This window comes from Branchiostoma belcheri, unplaced genomic scaffold, assembly GCF_001625305.1.
Source record: "Branchiostoma belcheri isolate BF01 breed outbred unplaced genomic scaffold, Haploidv18h27 scaffold4, whole genome shotgun sequence".
Lineage (NCBI taxonomy): Eukaryota > Metazoa > Chordata > Leptocardii > Amphioxiformes > Branchiostomatidae > Branchiostoma > Branchiostoma belcheri.
Genome location: NW_017804020.1, coordinates 3,607,938 through 3,635,795, shown reverse-complemented (window position 1 = coordinate 3,635,795; position 27,858 = coordinate 3,607,938). Strand labels below are relative to the sequence as shown.

Genomic DNA, 27,858 nt, shown 5'->3' with positions numbered 1-27,858 from the left:
CTGGTAAAAAAGCCTAAAAACACGCCAAAAATAGCCCCAAACCAAACCTCTGCTTGGAGAGTAGAGTATACCTAGGGGTTGAAAGGATTGACAACATTCCCACCGGAACAGAGCCAAGCCCGGGGGTGAACTCACGGGGCAGAGTCAAGGGTTACACGGGGATTTCCGTTGTTTGTTCCCAGAACGTGGGACGTCCCGTGCCGTGACGCAAAGAGGAGGGGGCGGAACCGGTCTATTCACAGACTCTGATGAACAACTCCACCGGAATGTCGCAAGTTTTAAGACGATGATCCGATCCTGGACCGTTTATAAGGGAGTAAAAGTTGACAACAAACAGCACTTGGTCGACAGAAGCGCATAGCCAGGCAAGCCAGATATTTCCTGTACCTGTCACTAAAGTTTACTTGTATCCCTGTCGACACTACTCTGACGGTAAAATACCAGGCAAGATGACAACTTCTCTCCTCGCACGGCGCCTTTTGCAGTTTTGCTTCGTGATCTGCCTGTCTGCCATCCCGGCATTTTCACAAGGCACATGTAAGTACATAATGTTCATTTCTTTCTTTGTGTCACAAAAGATCACATTTTCATAGTCTTTAGTGTGGAATAGATATCAGACGAGCGTTTGCGTTGCATTTGGAAAGAAAAAAATTACTGAGCTTGTCTGATTTTTGTCGTAATTTCTGTGTCATTTATCGTTCAACTGATCTTGACTTTTGCTCTTGACTCTCCCCCTCAGACCCCGTACCGCTGGAGCTAACATCCCAGGGTGTGCCGTGCGGTCCGGAGTATGACGGCTTCTGTCTGAACGGCGGAGAGTGTGAGAGAATCCCGGGTATAAGCAGACCCAGATGCAGGTAAGGAATCCCTCCTATTCGCTTGGTTCTGAATGTGTGACAGGAGCTTTAGTTAAGGTCAAAGTGACCGCCATTTCAAGATGGCGGCCATTGCCCAAGTGCGTAGTGCGAAGTTCCACTGAAGGCTGGGAACAGATTCTTCAGAACCATGAATTAATGATAATTGCTATAGAGTAAATTATCAATGACCTTCTTGCCTCGTGTGTCCCAAACTCTCCTGTGTATACCATATAGAACGCAGTAGGTATATGTAGTGAGATTGATTAATTTCCTATGATAATACTATTCAACATTTTTTCATATGTTTGACCACATCCTAACACTTCTATGCTCCGCTTCGCAAAATATTAGACTTAGAGGTCATAATACTTAAAACTGTGCCCATAGTAAATGAAAAAAATATATAATAGCACCATGTTGTGCGAATTTCATGGTGAGGGTGAGCATATGTATTTGTAGTATTTCAAGAACTTTTGTTGGAAGGTGTATGAACCATTATAGTATAATGTGTGAAGTTTGTACACTTTCAAAACGTCGTTGTTGGACCCACAGTTGTCCCTTGGAGTACATGGGAGAGCGGTGCGACAGACCAAACATCCTGGCCCTGCAAGAAGCCTCGCAACTGGAGTTATGGGACATTTACATCATCGTGTCCGCTCTGGGGGGAGCCCTGGTCGCACTACTGGTGCTGGGAATGGGGTGCATCATTTACAGGTAGGGTATAATGTACACATTTTATCATCAGTCTAGATATGTACGTGTGTATTTGTATTCTAGAAGTCGTTGTTCTTGCCAATCGACGGTTGTGTTAAATAGCCAGATACTAAGTAGAATCGCTAATACAAAATGCAGCCATTCTGGCTTGATTATAGCCTCTACCAGGCTTCAGGAAGCGGTTGGAAGAGTAGAAATTGAGAGATATCATGCCGAGGAAGTTGGTCCGCTAGAAAAGTACAATTTGCTTCAACTCTCCCGGCATGTTATCTCTCTAGTTTTTCAATTTCTACTCTTCCCAGCCGCCTCCCGAAGCCTGGAAGAGGCTAGCTGGATTAGGCGCTATTAAAAGGATATCGCATTACCAGTGAGAGGGGGGAAGACCCAGGCGCCGGTATGTCTGAGGGTGTCGCCGTTTCGCTTTGCGAGGACTCCGCTTTTGTCTATGCTAGTTTCCTTGAACTGTGACCACAGCTTTACATGGTTTAAAGAGCAATTGATTGATAGTATGTATCGTTCACCAGTTCAGTTAATGCCTGGGAACGGTCAATGAAAAAAATTTACTGAGGGGGTAAATGCTGCACTTTTTGTACATTTTAACAGGTGGCGCCATGCGAATGCTCTAAATATCAACAATGTTGCAAAATAAAGGACCATTGCTAAATGTTTGACGATATTTAACCTCATTGTGACTCATACATTATATCCCGTACGTTCTGGGGCCAAATGCTACACTTTTCATACAATTTAACAGGTGGCGCCACGTGGATGCTCTAAATATCAATAAGTGTTGCAAAATAAAGGAACTGCACCATTGTCAAATGTTTGACGATGTATAACTTCACTATGATTCATACATCATAGTTACATCATGTATTTTTTGTTCTCTACAGGAAATGCGGAAAGACGGAGCCCAGACCAGAGCTGGTGTGACATCTGAGTACAATACTTACTATGTATTCATTACTTCTGTTATTGAAGAAAGACACGCGAGCGACGTTTGTGTTCGCTAGTAACGTTACTACAGTATTCACAATGTGTTCTGTACTCTTGTAAAATAATTTTACATTCGTGATGCGTTGTTTTGTACCAAAAGTGTTGTGTTATCAAAAATGATACCCTATTCACTCTTATATTTTGACTATAATACCTTTACTATCATAAGGTATTTTTGGAATATGTTATTTTCATCCATTGATGTACATGCATGCATGGTTATCATTCATCATTCATTTCTCCGTAAAATTTTATTTAATTTAATGTTATTTTTATTTATATATTTATATTTTATATATAAGAAGTTGACAAAGCTTCTTTGAATGAACGAATGTAAATATTACGTCGTTTATATTAAAATCCGTAATATATTTTGGACTGTACATATTACAAAGTTGTACTATTAAGATGTTCTACAAATAAAAGTCTATGGCTTCGATCTGTGTTTACCAAATTCGATGGTGATGCTTCCAGTTACTGAAAGCGTAGACCTAGGCCTAAGTGGTTAATGATGTGTGTAGTGTACATGATTACTAGCTTATAATGTGTAGGAAAGTCCCCATAACACATAGCCGAATATGGCCTCCCGTACACTGCCGAACTTCCAACCAGTGGCGTCGGGTGGTGTAGTGGTTAGAGCAATCGACTATGAACCGGGGAGACCCGGGTTCGATTCCGAGTCGTACCCAGGACATGTCTGAACATGCGCCCCGACGTTGTGCCCTTGGGAAAGGCATTTTACACCACTTTCCACACTCCACCCAGGTGTGAATGGGTACCTAACTTCGGTTGGGGAAAGTCGTATTGAGGTCACCTTGTGGCGCCGAATGGCAGCCGCACAGACCCTTGCGACAGTTCCACAAAAAATAATTGTGGAACAAATATGTGTATCATGTATATTATTTGATTGTTGTAATTGTTGTGATTTGTATTGATTATTATGTGATACCCTGCCGTATACAGGCTGCGACTGCACGGGTACTGTTTGGACAATAAAAACCAAAACCAAATGTTTAAACCATATGGTCGGGAGCAAGGTCGGCTGGTGTTCGGCCAAGTCGGCAACTGTGCGACAGCTCTACCCGAATTATAAAATGTGGAGGGTAGGTTAACGTTTGGCTATACTAGTGGTTGGCTGGTGTTTGGGGTCAAATTTAACTCAAAGTCAGACATGTTCACCGCTAGCCTCCTTCTAAGATCACCCCCCCCCCTTCCCAAAATCGAAGACGTCTCTTCAAGAATAAACTGAAGACGGTCCTACAATGGGTTTAGGTTAAAAGGTTAATTGAAATTGGCAGAGTGGTCTCTGTGGAAAGGTCTGTGATACATAGATTAAAGGTGCTCGCAGGGACAGATGGACTAAAAGTGGTCTTGAGATGGGATTAGGGTGAAGGGTTAATAGGATTATACAACGTGATCGATGATTTGAAGGCTTAGTATCACACAGTAGTGTGCTATAATCAAGCGGTAGGGACAAGGAACCTTACAGAATAATTGTTTATCTATTTATGTTTATTCATAACAGTTTGTACGTAGATGGTATGGTGGAACAAGTGTTCAGGAACATCTTTTTAAGGCCACCATACAGACATAACAATAAAACAATAGATAGTACAATAGATAGATGTTCATACAATATCAGAACAATTAATTCAAATAGATATAAGAATCAACTTAGCTATAGAATATCAACTAGGTAACAGAAGAGGGATGATTAACCAAATCAGTACAAAAGTGATGTAAGATAGTAGTAGGAAGACATAAGCAACAAAACAGGTATTAAAAATACGTCTTCATGATACATACAGATCCGAAAATTAAGCCTGCTTAAAGAATAGCCACAGATAATTAGTAATACGTACATGTACTAGAATTCTTGTGAATTGAATCGCGTTGGCAAATTTCGTAACTTTCGCTGACTTCCAATGTTTATGGAACCCTTCAAAGTACATAACAGACGTAGAAAACAGTACAAAGGTCATATATATAATAATAATAAAAATAGAAAACGATATTGGTGCCGAGATGGCGGATGGCATATCATGGACATCACATGTAATTACATACCTCTGTGACCATAATGTATCATAAAGCGCGAGATTACTAGTATTCTATGTCCTTTCATCATGTGTGGTTATGACCCTATTGATCTTAATTAAAAGCGACGGATGTTGTATGATGTGCCGAGAAAAACTGGGTCGACTTCGAAGATAAAATTCAGGGCGACCTGTGGGCTTAATTCAACGTAACCTATTCAGGGCTTACTATGACAATATTGAATGAATGAATGAAAGACCTTTATTGCACATTATGCTCTTTCGAGCTAAGTACAGGTCATGAAGACAAACTAATAATACTATTGTTTACAGGATCGACTTCTTCTCGCTTCTTAAAACAATTGTAGATGAATGAACATATAGAACTTACAAAACACGGCTTGTCTAATTTCATAAGATATATAAATTTGTCTAAACTATTCAAATATTTAAAACTAGGAAACTTATTTTGAATACAGTTAAAAAGAATATTTCGCTCGCTATTGTATAAAGAGCAATCTACAACAAAATGACACTCTTCTATCTTATCTAAATCACAATATCGAATATTCTGCAATTACCAATGGTTCATTAGCTGGCGTATGCCCGCGTCGACTAGTTAGAGGTTGTTGAGCCGCGGTAGGGGCTGTTCTGTTGCCGGTATCACACACACACCGTGCCGGCACAACGTCAGAAATCACCCCTACAACCTGGGCTGAAATGAGATAGTCGATTTCCAATGATTGGAATGTATTTTTTTTTTAATTTTCATCTTTGCCTGAGACTGTAATTCTAAAGGACGCATTTGGTGCCCGACGATTTCATAACGTGATCTCTGTTGCTTTGTATTATTACCCAGTTGCATTTTTTGCTAAAAAAAGTATTATATACCGGGCCACCCTTGCAGTATTGTAATGTTCATTGACGGAATTATGAATGGGTTGGGGAGTGGGCATGTGGTAGAATTCCTCTGATATATAGCTGATACATAGCTGAACCCAAATACCACTTTCTACGACAAAATGAACTTCTTCTCTTTGTCGCTAGATGTCGCATTGTCGCCTGGAATCTGTGCATGTAGGTCAGAAACAGAACAAGTTTAGCATATTCATAGAGCTAATACACCCTTGGACACAACTGTAGTTCTTCAAGATATCGATCAATAATTCCATCTGCCCCATTTAGTACCTGGGTCTGCTTTTATGCTAAATGATATTTCCGTGTCTGATACCCAAACCAAGTACGTCACAACTGACCCAGAGCTGCCCAGTATAGGATATAGGTCGACACATAAAAAGGAGAGATCCCTGGATGACAAATACAATGTAGTTGTAATCGCCTTTGCAGTATTTACATTCTTTGCACTTTCCTGCTGTTTGTGCTATCACCGCCACTGATCCCAAATAAGCTACTGACTGGGGTAGCCTCCTTCGCAGGCTTGAGCGGCGGCGGCGTTAATTTTTGGGGGCGTAGCGCTGAAATGCGCTACGGTGGAACTCTCTCCGCGGCAAACGTAGCCCATATCGACGCTGCCCCTCAAAAAGTAACTAAGTAATTAACAGAGGAGGCTAATACTTGCATATTTACCCTGCTAAGCATGTACACACTTAGTCTCTACCAGACTAAGTGCGCTGGCTATATATAGGAGAATATTTGCCAGGGGAGTTTGGCCGCCTTGTAGGTTTGACTGCAGGGAAAGAAACTATATAAAGCTACCTCCCCGCAGCCGGACTCCCTGGGCCAATTTTACTCCCTTTTTCGCCGAATTCTACGATCCGTATTCCCGTAGAAAGGCCTGGTGGAGGCCAGTACACATTAACAATGAAGCTCCCCTATCTCCTACGTCACGTGACTTAGCGGCTGACAAAACAGGTTGCCCACTACACGTCCAGGCTGGGGCGTACTCGTGTAGACACATGGCGGGCACGGGAGTCTGGTAGGCCGGTCATCGTAGCTATGTCCACCCGCCTGGCGTCCTGACAGCTCCCGCTACCGGTGGACCATGGAGGCAAGGCTTCTCTTGGCGTTCATCGTGGTCTCTGTGCTCTTGGAAGGTAGGTTATTTCCTGTGTTCTGGGTGGACTATACGCTACAACTCCCTGCCCTGGTATACGGTAACGCACGCATGTATACACACACCTGTTACAGCACATTACGAACTCTTGCGAAGTAAGCATAATACCATGTTAACGTAACACCTAGTGGACATGTTCTAAAGCATATGTGCAGCAAAATTACCAATTCTCAACTGTATCGTTTCATTTTGAACATTGAGATAGACTTTGGTGAGTAAACATTGGGGCATGTTTTTCATATGTCTGAAATCTGTAACATCATGATTACATTCCGTACATCGCAGAAGTGCCGGGTTGTAGGGTTCAATAACGACTGCAAAATCACAACTGTGTTTTCCAACACCTCTGACCTTATATACAGGACGAACATCGTCGTCATTATTGATTTTGTACTAAAATGTACACAATGATTTGATGTATAATGTATAAGTCACCTCGGCACAAGGGCCAGGTCTAGGTAGCCTCCGCCAGGCCTTCCTTCGGGAATAAGGATCGTAGAATTCGGCAAAAAAATAGAGTAACATTGGCCAAGGGAGTCCGGCCGCGGAGAGGTAGTTTCTTTCCCAGTCAAACCTACAAGGCGCGCGGCCAAACTCCCCTGGCAAATATTTTTCTATATAGAGCCAGCGTACGTAGCTAGTCTGGTAGAGACTAAGATCTAGGCACACGGGGGATATTATGAGAAACGCACCGGGGCATCGAGGTGCATCCATAGCATGCTCAATATCAAATTACTGCGTAACGTCTTGGAACTAATGACGCATATCGTTAGCTCGACTGTAATGAGAGCCATAAGAACAACAACACGAATGCGAACGCATACAGTTAATGATAACTACTGAAACAGTCAACAAACAAGTCAGTATCTCACCTTCGTTGATACTGAGAACGCGTTTGAGACGCAGTATTTTATCCCTTTTGAGTTCATTTTCAGCTCTTAAAAGCTAAACTAGCCTGTTTTGGAAGATATAATTATACTGTATCTGACTCTTTCATTTCTATCTTATGCAAGGTGTCCTTTCTATCTTTTACTCAGATTGTACAATCCTCTTTTGTCTGGATACTACAAATGTGGAGGGTACATGTACGTGTAACGGTGTAATATAAGACCTCTTGACACCTGATCAGAACAGACAGACCGAACAACGCTTGTTGTTTCCTTTGCAAAGCCCGGCTACATTGTGTGGTCTGGGGCTGTATACATTTATCAATTTGTGTAGGGCACTGTTTAACTTCTGTGGTGAAAGGGATTCTAACCATTAGCAACAGACAACTGACACGGTTGCACATAGTTTCTACCGAAGAAAATATGCTACACTGTACATGTACCCGTACGACATAGCTGTGATCAAATGCTTAGAAAAGTGCAATGCAAATGTGTAACATTCTATGACTTTGGCCGGTTTTTCATGTCCCCTATATATGACATATGCATAAGATGCTAAAGTACATTATATGTTTTTAGTGATGAATACAGAATAGTGTATTAGTGAGAAAATAAAAGAAAAACTTCAGCATTTCTCTCAAAGATTTTCTCGAATGGGGCGTCGTTTTATTTCTTTGCTCTTGTGACGGCTTGCAAAGTACAAATATTCGCACTTCACAAACAAGAGATTTTCATTGTCGTAAGACAGGAGTTACTTCAGAGCACAGTTTACGTTGTCGCAATAAATTCTGTCTCTTAATTTCCCCTCCAATTCCGGACTATGATCGTTGTTAAGTGGTGAATGTTTTACACCACCACGGGTCACGTAACAAGCGATATGCCGTCTATTCATGGTAGTTAATGTTTTAAAAAGCAGGGTCCATAAACAGACGTGTTACAAGGACGCAACGAGAGATTGGCACAGATTTCTACCCACTCTTCGTTTACCCACGTTCCCATATAAGCTGATAAATCAGGATAAACAAGGTCAGTTGGAAAGCCAATGACCTCTTTCGATCCAATTTTGTCCAATGAATTGAAGTCAGAATCTGTGTACAATCTAAATTGTATCGTGTATATTGAGCTAGACTCTCAAGCAATAAATCTAAAGTGATTTATTAGTTCTACATGACTTGTATACGGCAGGACAATCGTGTTGTGTATGGTGCAAATAATTGGTAGGCCTCCTTTAGAACGAAATACGCATCATATATCGTACTAGGGCAACTGGCATATCGTCTAGATGCATATACATTGAATTTGAAGCAATCTTTATATTCAGATGATATTTTTTTCATTTCTAAGATACTGGATCATGGAAAAAGCTTTTTTCCTTTAATTGTAATTCTAAGTTTATGTGTTGCTTATTGATACTGTTGATATGTCAATTAGACTATAAATTATGATCAGAATGACTTAAGAAATACGATGGGCCATTGTGTGAGGCAAAGTAACCATTCGTAGCATTTAAGAAGAAATATTAGAGACTGAAACACCACAACGCCATGTTTCATTCTAATACTTTTCCGACCTTTATATGAATTTCCTTTTCTTTCCTCCCAATAATTGTATTCAGGAAAATAACAAATATACAAATATACAATATACAAAAGGTACATGGAATACAATGAATTTCCTTTAAATGCAATCGATGTTGAATTAAACCATTAGAAGGAGAATAGAACATTTCTGAACAGGTGTTCTCTTTTTTGCCTGCTACCTCTGATCTTGCGACAAGATGATTTGTGCTTGCGGTATGCCATGTAAAGTGTACAAAACAGAACATCGTGGTCTTGAGTTCGTCTGCCTGGAGGCACGCGTCTTGTTTTGGACAAAACCTTTTACCCCCGCCCTGGCGACATTCATCGAATTTCAGTTTGTTTTGCAGTCTTTTAAACGCGTGTCACAAACCATGGTTCACTGCGTGAATATGCGTTAGGGAACGGCCCTTAACATTCAGATATGGGAACCAACTACGATGAATATACAGTCGTGTATGTGTTTCATGGACACTTTCATGGTTACTAGTAGTGGAATGGACCATACTCTCGAAGCAGAAGTTAAGGCTTCGGTTTATTATTTTTTTTACGCGTTTTAAGCGTTTTTATCTTCTTTTTAAACCTTAACCAAACCTTGAACCGCACAACGTATGCTCTTCGGTCTAAACCGCTTTTTAAGAGCTCCAGGGGGGGGGGTGTCAAGGATCTTAATTCACAGTGCATCGTTATAACCTTCGCCAAGAAGGTTATATTTTCAGTGGCGTTTGTCCGTCTGTTTGTCTGTTTGCTTGTTTGCTTGTTTGTTTGTTTGTTTGTTTGTTTGTTTGTTTGTGAACAGCAAACACTGTTTGTGAAGATTTATATGCATTGTCGTGAAACTTCGTAGGAGGGTAGGCCTTGATGAGACCTAGAAATGATTAGATGAAGCTTTTTTGGCCAGCCAAACTTCGGGTGGCGAATGGATACTGCCCTGCCAATTTGATACTGTCTTGCAACCAACAAAAGATCTGCTTGGTAGTTAAATGGACGTATCAATCATATCTCGCACGTTTGGCGCGGGGTCAGCGCAATCAGGGGAAGCGTTAAACCGTGTTGAATGACGTGACTCTAAGAAAGCGAAGAGAACACAAGAGAGTGAAATTGCATGACCTAGTTCTTCCGGATAGTAGGCGTATATTACGCGGCTCTACACACTTTTTGACGATGATAAATAGCATTCTAAAATACCATGCAGAATACACGTTTCCGCACGATTTGACCGCCACCCATATTTGCTTGCTTCTTGCTTCCATCTATATGTGATTCGCATAGCGCTTTGGCAAAATGTCTTGTTTAAGGTCGTATTCGAGTATATAAGGATGACATCCCATCTATAGTTTCCAAATGTTGAGTCGAAAAAGATATCGTCTGCAACGGGCAAAATTCTGATGCAACGTTGACCAAACATCCAACGAAACCCTTGACAAAAGCTGGGTTTCGTGCAAGCGCAGAACGTTCTTATGTTATCGGAGGAGTTTCCATGTAGCAAATGCATCATCTTATTTATATTTTTATTTTCTTTATTTGTCTATCAGGTCTCGTATTCATTCTAAGCAGTGTAGAATCTAAACAGAGTTGCTGACACAGGTGTTAAGCGTCCTTGCACACACAGGTAAAACCTTATATCGGTGTGAAGCCAACTGAGTCGAGACGTTCTAAATATAGACATCTCATTGGTGACTAATGCCCCGTGGGGAGGGTGCTTAGTGTAGTTGTTTGGGCGTAAACGGAGTAGAATGCTCTGCGTGAGAGGATTTTAATGTCAAGGGATATGGAGACTTACACAGAATGAAAATTGACACAGAAAGAAAAATTACGTACACAGAAAAACTATTGAAAAGAACGCAGAAACAGACGGTCTTGCCTGTATGTTTTCTTGATCATTGAAGGCCACACCGAGTTAAATTTATGGATGACATCCTCTGAAGAACCCCTAAACTAGTGCGCGCGGGGGAAAAAAATTCCGGCCAAAAATAAAAATGCTACTAAACCACAGGAATACAAAGCTGGTATTGTGAATTTGCGGCAGTACATAGCGACGTATACTGCGAAAATTAAAGCTAGAACATGCTGGCTTTTTCCGGAATTCAGGAATCGACGCTCACGGTACGCATGTACGTATACTGAGTTCTTGAGTCGTGGAGCAGCCTGGGTACCCGTCCTCCAGAGTTACCACCTACTCAATATTGTCGCTAACTACCATGGACTACCCTAGGCCTAAGCCAGGCCAGAGGCTTGGAGGACGTGATCTCCTGACTACAGTTTTGTCCTGGGGGAGTGTCCTAAGGTCACACAGAGGTCGCATAACTAATGACCTCCTATCAGATCTGTAGTAACGTTACATGTATTTAAGAAGGGGGAGGGGCTGATATTTGACTACAGAGGGCTATCACTGTAACATTTATTTTAATATTTCCAAAAGCTGATAGAGCAAATTTAGACGAGACTGGTAAAGGACTAGTCGGAAAAATTATTCACTTTTTTTCCATTTTAAGTCTGACCGAATATGTCCTTTTTTAGAGTATATTTGACGTCGGCATCCTTTTAAGAAATTATAATGATAATATCATAATAAGGCGGGAGTTACTGGAATAACTTGCTGCCTGTCCGCAGCAGACACCAACAAAGTCATAAAAATCAAATCTGCCCTGTACACCCATCAGGTAGTCTGGTGTTTTACAAGCAAACAAACGTGCTAATCATTAACGAGGACATTCTGGCACGCCATACCTGTCACCTCGGGAACAAGCAGATGTACTAAGCCTTCCCCTACTACATAGAGAGTATGACAGACTCCTAGAAACACGTATAAGGCATAAGTCATCAAGAGTCAAATACATTGAGAGACGATGTGCTTTCAACTGAACCAAGAGTATTTTTATCTATTGTGTTACCCAGCACAAAGAGACCTAATCTAGCAAGATATTAGACGTCAAACAAGAACAACAACAATGAACAACAAACATGTAATCACAATACGTGGTGACGGCACACTCACGTTTTTAACACCAACACAGGTGGCAATATTACACTCATTTTCAACTGAGCGAAGTGAGGTAAGTCGTGTTAAGTGCCTTTCAAAAGGGCAAAAGGTCGGTAGTATGTCAGGACTCGAACCCGAGACCTCTTGGTTCCGAGTCGAGCACTCTGCCGCTACGCCACACGACCCCACGAGGTGTTATTTCCTTTACTTATACTCTGTGTCATTCTTTAACATGTGGACATCCTTCGAAAAAAGACCTCTTCAACATACCTCCATCAACTAACGAAGTAAAACGTCAATACTGAAAACAGCTGAGTAGCTTCTATTTAGGTTTTCCAAAATAAGTGTCAAAACCAGTCACTGTCGAGCTTGTTGGTGGTTAGAAATAAACATTTTGTCTTCCTCCTTGTGGCCTGTCTATCGTCTAAAGCACATCGTATATTGGCTAAAGAGACTCAGAAGAAAAATTCAATTTCCCAGTTTAAACAGTTTGCCTCTCCCCTATCAGGGCATGTAAACAGGGAGTGTGGTGCAGCTACCCGTTTTTCTCTGCTCTGTAAATGTTCTTTGTGCGACGAACAACCTCAGTGGCCACAGATGTTTGCAGTAGCCCACTGTCCTTACATGTATTTGCTTATCTCTGTAATGCTAAGTCACCCTTTAATTTCTTTTGTACCTCCCCAATATCGATCGTCCCTGGCAAAAGCGTCCGAAAGTCGCAATCAACCACAAGAGATAAGATTCAAGTTTTCGGAGGGCGTCGGAAAGACGCCAGGACTTAATCTTTAGTAGATCTTTGGGTGTCAAAATCGTAACTAACCAGGCAATACACTATAGCTATCCCCAATCCCCAATTGGCCACTTGGCTTCAATTTTGCCACTAGCCTTGATCGAAAGATTTGCTTTGAGATTAGCCATGATTTTCCACCTTGGCTGCTACGCAATAATCTTTGCAGTGACTAGCAAGCAGTAGTGCCGGAAATAACTTGTGAGAGACCAACGCGGTTATATATATTAACCTCCTTGGTGAGACAAGCACTCGTCCATGCGTGTTTGGCCTGTATCTAAAGTTATCAGTGCCCAGCAGTAAAAATAGCACCGTATCATATCGTCCCTACGACCTGCTTCCTAACTTTGTATGTTTATCTGTTAGGGGCCTGCAAGTCACCGATACTCCATGCATTTTAGATAACATGTGCGTCAAGGACACTTCAGCGTAACGGGTAAATGACATTGCGATGCTATAGGACCAGGGTAATGAAGTGTCCAGTAAATAGAGACTAGGCTAGCTTGTTCTAGATTCAATTAGAGTGCCCACTATCTGCCTGTACATGTTACCAAACTCGTTATTAACAGTCCCTGGTGAATGGAATGATTAAGAAAGTACGCCGGCCCGCAAGGTGACGTACGATCTGAACGTACGTTCTTGACGTACGACAAAGCACGATTTACACACAGAAAATTAGACAGTCCGCAGTTTTTGTATGCTCGCGTGCGTACGTGGACAGTTGACGTACGACAGGTTTTTACGCGCGTGTGTAAATCTGATCTTAATTTAATTACAGACGTAGGCCCATGGACTAAGGTTTACAACTGCAGGATGGGCCATTAGATCTCTGATTAATTCCATTCTTACATTCATGGTTGGCCCTTAGTATTAGCCCCGGGCTCGTTGGACAGCCTTGACTGTATCTTCAGCCAAACCGAATAAATAGATAAATAAATAAAAGGGTTTACATTCATTGTACGTGAATAATGTTGATACCTTCAGACCTATCCTGACGCCCATCTATTGCCGTTCTCAGCACACCGCCATAAAATGAATGGCCAGTAAAAATTTAAACCACTGAGATGCAAATGTAATTTGTATCAGGATTTCGATGTCAAGGCAATTTCCAATGATGTGATAAATCTAGGTCAGGGTTTACTGCGTACCGAATCCCGTTGAAGTGTTTTTGGCTACACAGTGCAGGCTATGCCTTATCTACTGGCTCCACGCAGCTGGTGACGTTATTGGGTACGGCAGGCATGAGTTAGCCTGGGTACCATCCTGGTTACCTTCGTCAGAAGGTTATGTGTTTAGGTGGATGCATGTATCTTTATGATATTGGGTAGGTAGGATGAGGTTGGGAAAAGGAAGGTCAAGGTCAATTTTGGGTATTCTAGCAATTTTGTAAGATACTGCAGCGGGATACATGGGTATGCTATCTCATGCCGTGGACATGCCGTGGTCTTGATTTTTGAGTCGGACATAGATGTTTGGCCCCTACATGTAAGTATCTGGTGTGGTTTTCAGCAAAATAGATGCTTTTTTTTTAGCTTCTGTGGTCATCTTTAAGATGGAATGTGAATAGACAGGATAACTTTTAATGTTGTGGGTGTTTTTATAGGTAGCTTGAAATGTGGAAAAAGTTCGAATTTGGGCATTCTAGTTAGTTAGTACATCCGCTCCCAACAGTCGCTATCGAGAGGACGTAAGCTATCCAGGTTGGTACCCAGGCTAGGCATGAGTGGAGATGGGGAGAAGAATAACAAAATCAGCCTTGCTACACTGAAAATAAAATCCTCAGGAAAAGCGATGGCCTTTAAAATGCAATAACTAGAAGATGGGGAAAATCCTCCATATCAGTTAGCCTCCAAAGACTCTGTCACATATATATATCCATGACCTTCCCCCGACATTGCCCAACAAGGTCGACTGAAGTTCGGGAGCAGTCTGGTCAGATTTAGGCCACGTCTACCTTTTTCTATACATATCTTTTGGCTTAGGTTGCCCACTGGTAAGTAAGGAATAAGTACATGTATTTCGTACCCTGTTTAGAGAAGCATTTTTTTTACAATATGCTGGGCACATCTATATAGAAGAAGAAGAAGAACTTTATTACACGACAATTGCACATGGTACAATGTATGGCAAACTACATAAAGAGAGTAGCAAACAATAAAATGTGTTGAACAAGACCTATATATAAGGATTCCTTTAGTAAATATCTAATATTTACAATGGTAAAATCCTAATAATATCAGCCCTAATAATATCAGCTTCAGCTATGGCTGAACGGTCATCTTTGAGACTGACAGTCTCTGCCACATAGGGCACATGAACATGTATAGCTGCAATCTAGTATATCGGTTAAAACAGAATAGAGCATTTGGATATCAGTTAATTTAGATTACAACAGAATTAGAAGAAAGTGCCGACTGTCCACTTAACCTAACATCTGGCCAGAAACCACAGTTCTCTCACGGTACACTTGCCGCACGTGGCGAGGTCAGCACTTCTCGTATAAAGTAAAACATCTCACGTAGCGCAAACACATTTACAAAGCAAACATTATGAATGGGCGGAAGGAACTCTATTTTAATATAAATTGACTCGCGCGACAAAGATGTATTGTCGGCTCTAGCATCATGACAGCTTTTCTCGGAAACATGAAATTGCAAAAGAAATGTTTGGCCTGGGAAGCCCTTAAGCTGTGCGTGGTTACAAAGTGGGTTATTGTATGAGTGTAGACGGGGTAGAGTGTATCACTTCGCACGTGCCATCCTGTAGTGCCAATGATGTTTTTTAGGCACGAGTTTGAAGAAAACGACTCCATATGGAGGGAATCTTTACAAAAGGCAGGAAATTGAAAGTGTAGAAAAACAAGAGCAAAAGGGTGGAGCGTCATCAGTAAAGTCCCTGCTACAAATAGCTCCCGAACACTGCCTAAACTCCATCCAATTATGGTTGGGAGTAGGTCGGGAGCAAGGCCGGCTGTGGTTGACTAGTGTTCTGCGAGGTTGGCTGCTGTTCGGCTGCTCCAGCCGAATGTATTAAAATGATTAAAACATTCGGATGTGAACGGGAAGTTGGGGACTTGTTAGCTGGTATTTGGGAGTAGGTTGGTGTGCGGTTAACTCAAATTTGATTTAATTTGTATCGAATGGTATGCATGGCCTAGATCTGGTCAGACTGCTTCCAATCTAACCCCAACCCTAATTGGTTGGTAGTCGGAGGAAGGTTCTGAATGTGTGACAGGGGCTTAACTTATAGGGATATAATGTGCCCTCAACCCGCACCCCCTCTCCATGCAATTGATGTGCAACACTAAATACATGTGCGGTAATGTCATGGGGGTGAACGGCATCGGAACTGAGGTCTGTTGACCTATCAGAGAGACTCAATCATCAAAAGCGATACAAACACGGCGTGCGTCACCCTGTTGCCCACCACAGACATTAGGAAGTGTTTTGCTGCTTTTCTCGCAGAACGTTTTCTGCTCTGATTATTCTAGACAATGCGGAGGAAATCTAATAATCCATTCATGTTAGGAGTCTAAAGTTTCCCCTCCGGATCAGGTAATCTTGTTTCGTCAAAACGTTTTCAAGACGCTTTTGGGAAAAGCGAGTCATCTAGGTTGATTACGTGGTTGCAGAGGGACTGGGGTCGGCAGCAACGAGGCCAGTGATCTGCCTGCCCGTGGCACGTGGGACTTTGCCTAAAAGGCGCCCAAAGTGATTTCAGAGCAGTAAAGCTGAATTTTAATAGTCAACATTCGCGTCATTTTTAACGTGGCTAAAAACAACCCTATCCCATAGGCTTTAGCATACTGATATCTTGGAGGCAAAAGTGACGACAGTTGCTTGTTTTTTAGTAGTCTGAAAAAGATGAATTTTAATACTAGTATTCGGGTCTGAATTTTGATAGTCATCATTCGTGTCATTTTTTAACGTAGCTAAAACAACCCTATCCCATAGGCTTTAGCATACTGATATCTGTCTGTGAGACAAAGGTAACGGAAGACAGTTGCTTGTTTCGTATCTTAGGCAGGTTCTAATTACTAGTATTTATATAAATTGGTGATACTAAAAATCCCAATTTCTCCAAACTTACAGACAATGAAAAAACTATTCTTCTGTTAACGTCCCAAAACCCACAAATTTTAGAAAAGGTGGGACATTACGTCGATCTTCCATGGTTTACAAAAGAGAAGTCAAACTCTTCAGACATAGCTATAGTTTTAGTCAACTACTTTTCATCATGTAGATACTATTGTATAATAATATAATCTGTTTCAATACTCACTGGGCGAAAAGGCCTCGGATGCAGCCGGATCCCAAGGATCCGAATTTGCATGACCTTGCGGATGCTGCGCGAATCCCCAAGAATCCCAAGGATTGCTGATCCCACACCAAGAATCCCCAGGATTGCGGATCCCACACACATCCGTAACGCATACGTATGCATCCGTAACTCGCAGCGGATGCAGATGCGGCATTTGTAGGGATACTTACTTCGCAGCGGATGCAGACACGGTATCTGTATGAATACTTAATCGTTACGTATACGTTAGAAATAATACGTCGTTAGGATAGGAAATGTCACATTTTTAGGGGTCGTGACCTATCATATTTTTGGACCTCGAATACTACCGTTTATAACATAGATATAAAGTCAGACAATCCACTATACACTGGATACAAGGACACTCGTATTATTGGGAGTTTTTTTTTACATCCTTGGTCCACTCCACAGCAGAAGCGAATTGTGGGTAATCTGGGGATTTCTTGAATATCCGAATTTGCTTTTTTACGCATCCGCGGGCCCACTCCACAGCAGAAGCGAATTGTGGGTAATCTGGGGATTTCTTGAATATCCGAATTTGCTTTTTTACGCATCCGCGGGCCCACTCCACAGCAGAAGCGAATTGTGGGTAATCTGGGGATTTCTTAAATATCCGAATTTGTTTCGTACGCATCCGCAAATTGTTGAAATTACAGTCGCCACAAGAGGGCGCACCCCGTGAATAGCCATATACGTACATTGTAACGTTGCCTTTGCGCATCGCATAAGCGAATGTCTGCTCGGATTCGTGACTGTACTGATTTTTGCTGATTGGAAACTTTGCGTATCAGACAAGAAGTTGGTTCACATACAACCTTCGCCGGTGTCAAAACCGAGCATCTCTCAAAGATCCACTTCTGTATTTTCGACGGATCCGCAGAGCAGTTCCGGCAGCAGCAGTGCCTTGTGGGTAATCTGAGAAAACCCCGGGGGAGATTCAAACTCAACGGTCACTTTCAGTGACCGCTTGCTTGAGTGTGCGTCCCTTTCTATCGTCCCGCTGGCTGTCCATATATATCCGCTGCACATAAGTCAGCAAACAGTGCCAACCACGGCATTGATTGTCAAAGTCTAGGATACTGACCGTACACCGACTGGACGCTATGATATCAGTGGTCGAGACAAGGACGAGAGACGTACCGGGGACATCGCCCGGCGAGGGCACGAAGCCGCCAGGCATGTCATGACACGTTGCAGACTCGCCTGACCATAAACCGACTGCATAAGACTGTTGACGGCATATAGAAGTGAGTAAACCCTTCGAAACTCTTTTAATTAGTATGATCATTATGGTTTCAGATCATTTCTGACGAAAGTTTAGAGCAACTCAACTTCGCAACTCACATCTGTGGCCTTTATCTGACCTGTTGTTCCCATATGTAAAAGCGCCGGCCTTCTCACGGGGGGTATTTCACATGTCAATGCTGGCTCGCATAACAATGCCTACTGCTGGCATCCGGACCGCTGGGGAGACTGTTATCCTAACGGTTTTTAGCACATTCTGGCCGAAATGTCATTTTTACACTGTGTAGTGTACTTGTTTTCTGTTGTTGTGTTTTTTCGTAGGTCAGAAGCGACTGATTGAACGTGGGTAAGACTGTCTTCAGTGCAGACGTCTACAAAGACCATCCTGATGTGGGACTAGGAGACAGATGATGGCTGTATGTTAACAACACATGGACTGTGAGACGATCATCCTGGCGAAGCAAGACGTGATAGTTCTAGTTCTACCTGTTTAGTATTGCAAATATTTATTTTACATATGGTACATGTATTCGTATAGTTAGTTCTCTCTTTTTTGTCGCTTTACACAGTATGTGCGGAGTTTTAATAAAGGCTTTCAGGCTAAATCTATTCATTCGTTTATTCCTTCATTTATCTAATTTGACTTGCTTGTTGGATCTGCACGGGGCGTATCCAGGGGAGAATGGCGTAAGGATTCGGGAAGATCCGAGGTACAGATAAAAAAATCCAAACGCCGGCTCTGTTTGCATCCGAGGCAAATGCAGAGAAATGTGTATGGAAATCCGATAGGGATACGGGAAAATCACAAGTTGTATCTGTACGCATCCGTGTAAAATACCGACGATTGCACGTGGGGATCTATCGCATATCCGGAAAAATCCCTATTAAAGAAATTCGCATCCGTAGAAAATCCCGATTTTTGCATTCTTTGGGATCCGGACAGTCCAGGTTACTTCAGGTGTACAAAAAATCACTAAAGAAACAAATTAGAATCCGCGGAAAATCCCGCTTTGGAATCCTTTGGGATCCGGACAGTCCAGGTATACAAAAAAATCCCTAAAGAAACAAATTGGTATCCGTGGAAAATCCCATTTTGGGATATTTAGGGATCCAAACATTCCGGATCCCTAAAAATGCAAATTTAGGATATTTTACGGATCCTACCCGTATCCGTTTGCATCCGCTTGTATCTGCTAAAAATGCGTAAATATCCCTGTGCGCATATGGCTGCATTCGAGGCCTTTTCGCCCAGTGACTGTTGCATGTTTATGATTTGCAATTAGCTATAGCCTTCGGGCTCGAATTTGCAATAAAACTTCTAATAAAACTAAAAATAAAGGGACTCCTCGCGTGGCTTGTTTTGGGGCTATTACAAACGCGTCAAGTATGAAATGATGATGAAAATGTGCTAAGAAATGACAGTAAATGTTAATATCAGACAGATTTCCTCATCCAGAATATTTGTATGGACACGAGACTAATGCATGCAACCAACGCACCAACCAACCAACGAACCAACCTCTGCTGCCGGTCGGATGCCCCAAAAACTATCAACAGCTAATCATTGCCTAAATATTGCCTTCTGTAACTGAAGTTCGATAGGGCAATGATTAGGGTTAAGTACTTGGCGTGTAGGTGGGAATTGCGATTATTTGGGGAGAGCGGCCAAAAGAACGAAACATGTGATACGTAAGGTCACAGCTTTCCTCAACGACATCTGCTTCGAGATTAGGTTCAGGCCTAATGCTGAGCAAGGTCGCATTTCCAAACCGGGGCCCGGCCGGGCAGTCTTATGGAACGAAAAGTATGATATAAAAGACAACAAAGCACAAAAAAAGTTTAAAAAATTAATAATGGGAACTATTTGCGTACATTATTGATATAAAGTGTTGATTTTTTTTTGTCAGTCGAAACTGCCCGGTCGGGTCCCGGTTTGGAAATGTGACCTCGCAGCATTACGCGATGTATCGCAAACAAAAATTCTAAAAGGGACAAAGAAAAATTATGCGTCTGTATGAATACATCATGAAGAACAGTACTCGCTGTTACAAACATATTTACGAGATATGTTATTGGATATGATAGCCATAAATCATCGAGACATTTACTTGTAAGCAATTCATCAATGGAGTACTAAGGGGCCTATGGATATATAGTAAACTGATTAAGAAATCTGGAAATCTGGTCCAATCTAATTATAGTACAGAAATAGATATAGACTCTAAATCGGCACACTGATTTGACCGTACATGTTTATGTCATATCTGTTTCCAATTACCAGAGGTTCATTTATGAAATTATAATAAGCACGAGAAAGGTATACGTAACATTTGCAAAGCAGAATGCATAATGTTTACCTTCGCATATGGTCTGCTCTGTTATTTCTTACTCAAACACAGTCATATATATATACATATGATCAGAGAGAGTCTAAATCCCTCCTGCTATAAAATTGCAACATGATGTAACCCAACACTAGTTATACCATAGTGAGAGACGTCTGGTTTAGGTCACTGACCTTATTGTGTTGTTGTTGTTTTTTTTCGTGTAGTATGCAGGGCGGAGTTCTGTTACAGTTATACCAGAGTTGTGGATGGAAACAGAGTCAGAGTTCCCGGGTTTTCCTGTCCAAAGAACACAGAACGACCGGAGGACAACCAGAACTCGTACCAGAACGTCTTCTGCTGCGGCCCGTCCGACAACAAGTACTGCTGCAACGATTGTAGAGAATCCCAAAACGGACGGGCATGTCTGCGTTTATACTCAAGTACTGTAAGGTAAGGGCTTGTCCTTTCTTAGTATGTCTTAGTATGTCCTAATATGCGTGTGGGGATGGGTGGGAGAGTGACAAAATTGATTTTGCCTAAATCTCCAGCCTTTACCAGGCTTCAGGCTTCAGAAGGCGGCTGGAAAGAGTAGAAAAAAAATATCGGCCAAATAACAATAAATAGATGGATATCATGCCAAGAGAGTTGGTCTGCTGGAGAGAAGAGTTTGCCGCTATCTCCCTATTTGGCCGATTTCTACTCCTTCCAGCCGCCTCCCGAAGCCTGGTAGAGGCTACTAAATCTCCAAGCAGATCTTTTAGTGACTGCAAAGATAGTATCAAATTGGCCAGGCGGTGTGCATTTTGCCAGACCCTTGGATCCTGAGGGATACTGCTTGGAGATAAATTTTGCCTTTGTCTCTACAGTATAGACGCCTCTAGACCCCTTGTCTTCTAATTTTATATCCCAATTTATTTTAAGCTTTCTATAATCCAACCATACCAATATCTGGTAAAAAATATGTCACCGTTCTCAAATCCAAACTGTTCATGCACGACAGAGAGTACAGAAGAATGGATACATGCAAACGACTGCCATCCGTGTTTCAATACAGCCTCACGTATCCACACAAACACAAATGGTTACTGCTGGCTAATTGGTACTCAGGCCCGGGTATGTTGCAGACTAATGCTGGAGTCCTTGATCACAGATTGGCACCACTTGTCGGGATGATGACGTCATGACCGGCAATTACTGATGTCCTTCAACGATGAACACTGATTGGCTTAAAATTTCGGTGACTTGTGTACAAAGAAGGCGTCGCCTCAGATTATGACAATCGTTCAAAAAATCAAATAGCCTGGATTTTCTCTGGCTTTGAAAATCCACTTTTGCCGCCCTAAAATAAATTGCACTGGATGTCTATAATGTCTTTATGCGGAGAGTAGCACAGTCCTATCCTCTACCAGGCTTCGGGAAGCGGCTGGAAGAGTAGAAATCAACCAAATAGAGACATAGCATGCCGAGGGAGTTGGTCTGCTGGAGAGCGGCAAACTGTCCTCTCCAGCAGACCAAATCACACGGCATGCTATCTCTCTATTTGGCCGATTTCTACTCTTCCCCGAAGCCTGGTAGGGGCTAGCGCAGTCCCACAATCTTATCTGTCATAGATCTCCACAGGATGTCTACACAGCCGAGTCTTAGACCATACCTAGATCACTTCGCCAGGTCCGAATCTAACCACAACAGCAGTTCTATATTAAGGACACGCTGGAAGGATTGTGTTACACGAGGATTTACAGGGAGGCAAAAACTCAAGAACCCAAACCGCTCAAAGATCCTTCAAGGTCGCGAAAACATTCCATTGCATTCTGCTTGAAAGATGGCAAAAATGCTGGGTAATACTGTCTTGTATGGCGATGTTGTTACAGGTGTAAGGAAAAACATTAACTTGTGAGACATTGATGAGAAATAGATTACTTAGTTGATTGTCAGTGCTGTCGCCCCCCTCCCCACCCCGAGTATCCACTCCCAGCAAACTTTAGACTTTTACCTACTGAATCTTGCTATCAGCGCATATATCTTTACCTGTGCAATAAATGTAGTCACATAAAGGTACCAAGATACCCATGATAACCTCAACCACAGTATGGGTCAACATTACTAACATTATCACGCATGTTTTATAAAAACATCCCCCTGAGTGTGTTTCGCTGACAGGTGAATAATCATTGAACAGACAAGATGGAGAGGGTCAGGGGGTACCTAGCCTTATCTTAGAGTCACAGTCTGCTGGTTTTTAAACAAATTAAGTCTTTCAGTTCCAAGCATTATTTTTCATGGACTTGGTCTAGTGAACTATTGCACAACGTAGCAACTTTGTCATGTTTGCGTATATAATCATGTAAGCTGTACAAAGATCAGGGAAAACTGGCTATGTATGCTGACACGAAAAAGAACCAAATATCAACATCACTTAGCAATAAAGTCTCATGCGAGCTGTAAGAAAATATAATGTTAATTAAGCACATACGTCGTAATATGATTCGCATATTCATTCATGGGTTTTTCTACCTCCTTGCAAATATCAAATGCTTCATATTTGTTGGACTGAAGCTTATAGGACACTCCGTCAGTTTGAATCCCTTGTTGCCGAATCATAAACTATTGTTACAACGAGATGATAAATGGTTTGGGAACAGCTCGCAGTGTCATTACTAACTATGGTAACGGATAAGAACAGTTGGGCACACAATTGAAAACCAGGTCAAGAGGACTGGCCCCTTTGGGGCTTTACCGTCCCGGAGATTGTATATCTCAGTCCACTGAGTCTTGTTTACTCTCTACATACACGAGACCAAGTCAACACAACTATCAGCTCAACCCTGAAGAAGGGACGGATCGTTGTACACCAAAGACCAGGGGAAAAAGGGAGTACTCAAAGGGGCATCTTTTTGGCGACACCTCAGGGCCAGCCAGTCCATGCCAGTTGCAAGAACTATAATAATTAAATTTGCATAATTAATGAGGAAATTGTATCATATTGGTAAATGCTTGGAATTTCATACCTGTGCATGCATTTGGAAGCATATAAAAATCTATCAACGTATAAATACCACTAAATAGATTAAAGTCATCGCCATTGCATTAGCTTTTACTGCCAGACTTGTTTCTTGTTTTTGTTCAGTTATTCCACGCAGCCTTGACTATAGGCAGCGCAGCTCTTTCTTATGTCAAAATCTCCGTTCAGACTACTGCGAATAGCTGAGTATTCGTGAGTTGAATAGAAATGTCAAGCAATTTATCAAAACCAGAAGCGGTTCACTCTTAACCCCACCGCGACTTCTCCACGGTGTTATCATCAATGCTACGCCACGGTCTCTTGAATTCCGCCCGAAATGGAATCCATTCTTCCCCACCTCTAGACAATATCTCTCACACTGAGTTCACCTTCTCTGTCAAAATGCAATGACATATCATTAGATAGATGTACAGAGTAGGCGTCAAAGCCTGGCTTTTGGTGAGCTACTCTGAGAGAGTCAAGCAACTCGTCCAGATATGGAAACAACATCCATCAATGTCCCATTGCCCGCTGAGCCTGTAAGTTGGAACAATAATAGCGTTCTCTATCTCTGTGTTTTCCAGTGTTGGTGCAATCATAGGCATCACTATGGGCTCCACGTTTGTCGGTCTCGGCTGCATCTACTTCGGCTGTTGCATGTTCTACACTCTCTTCCCGCGGAAAACTACCGTTGGCAGCAGGCCAGGGAGCTTCCAACAAAGTAAGTCTTTCCTTTTACATTTATGGTTTTAAAGATTGAGTTTTGTAGCTTTTAGTATCCTTTTTGCATCTTCTCTTCTTTACACCTAGAATTTTAAAGACCGTAGTATTTTACATTATTTATGACCATATATTTCAGAGAAGTTTATGATTCTTGAACTGTCGGTGTTATGTGTCCCTAGAGTTGTCATCACTATCTAAATAAGGTCCAAATAAGGTGCATGTTATGACATACTATGGCATGCCAGGTCCCATGGACCGGAGGATGTAATCCTTGTCTCGCCTACCGGTTCAACAGACAGCAAAGCCCGAAGGAGGCCAAGGACACTGTCTTTGTCTTGTATAATTCTGAGCTATTGATCTGAAAACCAAGTAGCACGAAACGTACAAGTTTCCCTGCCTGTTCCAGATCCATGCAAATCCCAGGAATCTTTCTGGCAGCGATTCTTGTTGTATAGGCCTTATGTTCTGCTACGTGTGCTAGAGGCTTTTATTCAACAGTCATTGATAAATGTCCACGCACTACCACCTGAGCTCAATATCCACGCCAATATAACGGGAGACATCTCAGACGAAGCCCACGTCACAGTTACAAAAATCACCAAGTTGTTCCTAACATCATTTCGTATGCCACATCACAGTGGGCCTGGCCATTGTCTTGGGCTCGAAGAGATGGCTTAAGGCAAAGATGGAAAAGATACCAGATCACGTCAGTTACGCATCAGTAGAAGTAACCTCAGCACCTGTTTATACAGTTTTTAAAGTTCAAGGTCACCATGCATGGCCTGGCAGCTTCGGCTCAAAGTCACTTTACCCCGCCTGACGCTCAGTCGTTATCTCGGAATGTTCACGGATCGTGGCCAACTTTTTGTACTCAGGCACTCTCACTGTCTGGTGGCGAGAAGGAATTTGATTACAGGGTGGACGTGTCTTAAAAGCTGAGCTCAGAAGATAACAGGGAAAGACACTCAGCTTGGAAATAGTTGTATCGACATAACAGCTTCGGCCAGTACTGCTATGATACGCAGACATGATGCGATGGCAAAGTGTTATTTTCACATGCACGTTCTCGGCATACTGACATGAAAGATAACATTTTTCACATTTCTTGACTTCTTTTTCCAGTTTTTTTTCTCATTAAAGTATTTGTATTATATATTTGAAAAGAAACACCACTGTTATCGCCGATATTGTGATTTCAATATATCAACATATCAATCAATAGTTTGTGCTTATAAACCTGTATTTTTCCTCTGATCTCTCAGTCACTGACGAAAGCTAGTGGATACTAGCTGAAACGTCTGACCGTTACCAAAATCATATCCAGTTGCTTGAGTAACTGCTTTTTGGCGGATATAGTGATTTGTTTGTAGTCATCATTATATGATACTCAACAATTTTGCTTTCTTTTGCAGACACTTTGTCAAACGCTAACGCCAGGAAATCTTCATGTGAGAACTCTCCGAGTATTACAAAACTGTTGGCCATCAACAACGGACATGTGTCAAACGGACACCGCAGCAGCATTGACAAACCCGCCAAGGTCAACGGCTGCCCCGGAAGTGAACCATTGCTCAGTAGTTGCCCCGGAAGTGAACCACTGCTCAGTAGTCCTCCAGATGGATCCGTGGAAGATCCCGGATGTGAACCCGTGGAAGATCCCGGATGTGAATCCGTGGAAGATCCCGGATGTGAAAACAAGAGCAAAGTGGTGATAGTTGTAGACTGTCCCTCGCCAAGTCACTCCACGTCAAAGGAGACAGTCATAGACTTCCCTGCGACTAACTCGGAGGCGTCAGAATCAAGAAAAGCCTCAATTGAATCAGCAGTATGAACAGTTCGTGCAGACTGGAACGTGAACGTCATTGGGTGACCCGAATTATACGTTTCAAACTTTGGCAGCTCGTGCCAGGTTTATCTATGGTTTACAACGTGCAAGCTGAAATACATGTACAGATCATCAAGGCAAACCTCCTACCACAAAGCAGAACAGTATTGACTATGTCGGAAGTCTATATTAGTACTACATTTTAGTCAATGTTATCATTTACACCGTACTGTAGTTTTCGGCCGGGCGCATAAGGCAATGCTCATTTCTACTGCATTTTGATCATCAATTCTGTTGACTTTGTTTTCACATTTCAAAGCTACGGAACAATATCAATGTCCGCCAGTCTTGGGGGCCATGTTTTAACATATACACCTCAATTTTGCAAGTCAGATACCGTTAGAAGACCGTGCGTGTCATGAGTCACTATGATATTTACATTCTGTGTAGGCTGTCTTCGACAATACGTGGTAGTTCCACTTGCGCTAAAAAAAAAACAGACGGTGGTGGTTTGGAAAGTCTCAAAAGTGCCATCTATCAACAATAATGGTAGTAATTGCACGTCATTGAATATTGGTGTAAGTTAACCTCTTGTTCCAAAGACTGTTTCGCACTCACCTTGAATAGATTGTATATTGTTTGCTACCCCAGAAAAGTACCCACGAAATCAGCTAAGAACATATTTTGGGCATTCCAATTTATAACGGTATGCAAAGACCACTAGCGCCACCTGGCGACATTTTGTCATAACGACAGCATAGATTAGAATGGCAGTATAACGTGCTGTATGGGAATGCACCTGTGTGGAGAAGTGGTTTAAAACTCTATGCGTTATGGGAAGTATGAAATACTTGTAACTATACCTGCGATATTGAGTGAAAAGTGGTCGAATCTTTTAAAAAATCCACTGCCAATTCATACTATATTTAACAGCAGCGCAATTATCAAATATGTAAAAAAAATGTCCACGTTACTGACCTATTCCTGTGGTCTCGTCACTACATACCGTCTGTTTAACACTTAAAATGACATCTGACAACTGCATAACTTTAATCATATCACCACTATAAAGCAAAGTGTAAAAAGAAGTTTCGCACACGATTTTTCTGACGATTTTGTTGCATATCACGGTTGTCATGTGAACGTTATTAACAATGTTGTGATAGTTTATACGGCAATATACATATTTGTAAAAAGACGTGGATCTGTGAAAGTCTGTATGTCGTGTTTATGAATATGTCATGGAACTATATAATGTCCAATCATGTCCATATGTGATGGTGAATATTATGATGATCATGACGACAATATATTTACCAATAAAATTGTACAGCCAGCCTGCTTTTAATTTACTTTACTTTATACTAGGCTCAAGTCGATGTTGGATATCTTTCAGGAGGTGATATAGGTAGATCAGAATATCTTTCTGTTTTATTCCTTCACTTGTTTGTGAGGAGAATGGCTTAATGATTTTCTATTGAGGTTGTCCAGGCACCATGTCATTTA

At 41.9% G+C, this 27,858-nt stretch overlaps 2 protein-coding genes across 2 annotated transcripts; both read left to right on the top strand.

Annotated features, from left to right (window-relative positions):
• Positions 1-103: 103 nt before the first annotated feature.
• Positions 104-3,009, top strand: LOC109477192 (OMEGA-stichotoxin-Sgt1a-like). The gene is made up of 4 exons (XM_019778262.1): positions 104-537; positions 740-857; positions 1,410-1,571; positions 2,465-3,009. The coding sequence occupies exons 1-4, from the start codon at positions 450-452 to the stop codon at positions 2,502-2,504; spliced, it is 408 nt and encodes a 135-aa protein (XP_019633821.1). The 5' UTR covers positions 104-449; the 3' UTR covers positions 2,505-3,009.
• Positions 3,010-6,501: 3,492 nt separating this feature from the next.
• On the top strand, positions 6,502-26,385 carry LOC109477173 (membrane protein FAM159A-like). The gene is made up of 4 exons (XM_019778239.1): positions 6,502-6,657; positions 21,028-21,253; positions 24,389-24,525; positions 25,940-26,385. Exons 1-4 carry the CDS (start codon positions 6,606-6,608, stop codon positions 26,356-26,358), a joined length of 834 nt encoding a protein of 277 aa, XP_019633798.1. The 5' UTR covers positions 6,502-6,605; the 3' UTR covers positions 26,359-26,385.
• The last annotated feature ends 1,473 nt before the right edge of the window (positions 26,386-27,858 follow it).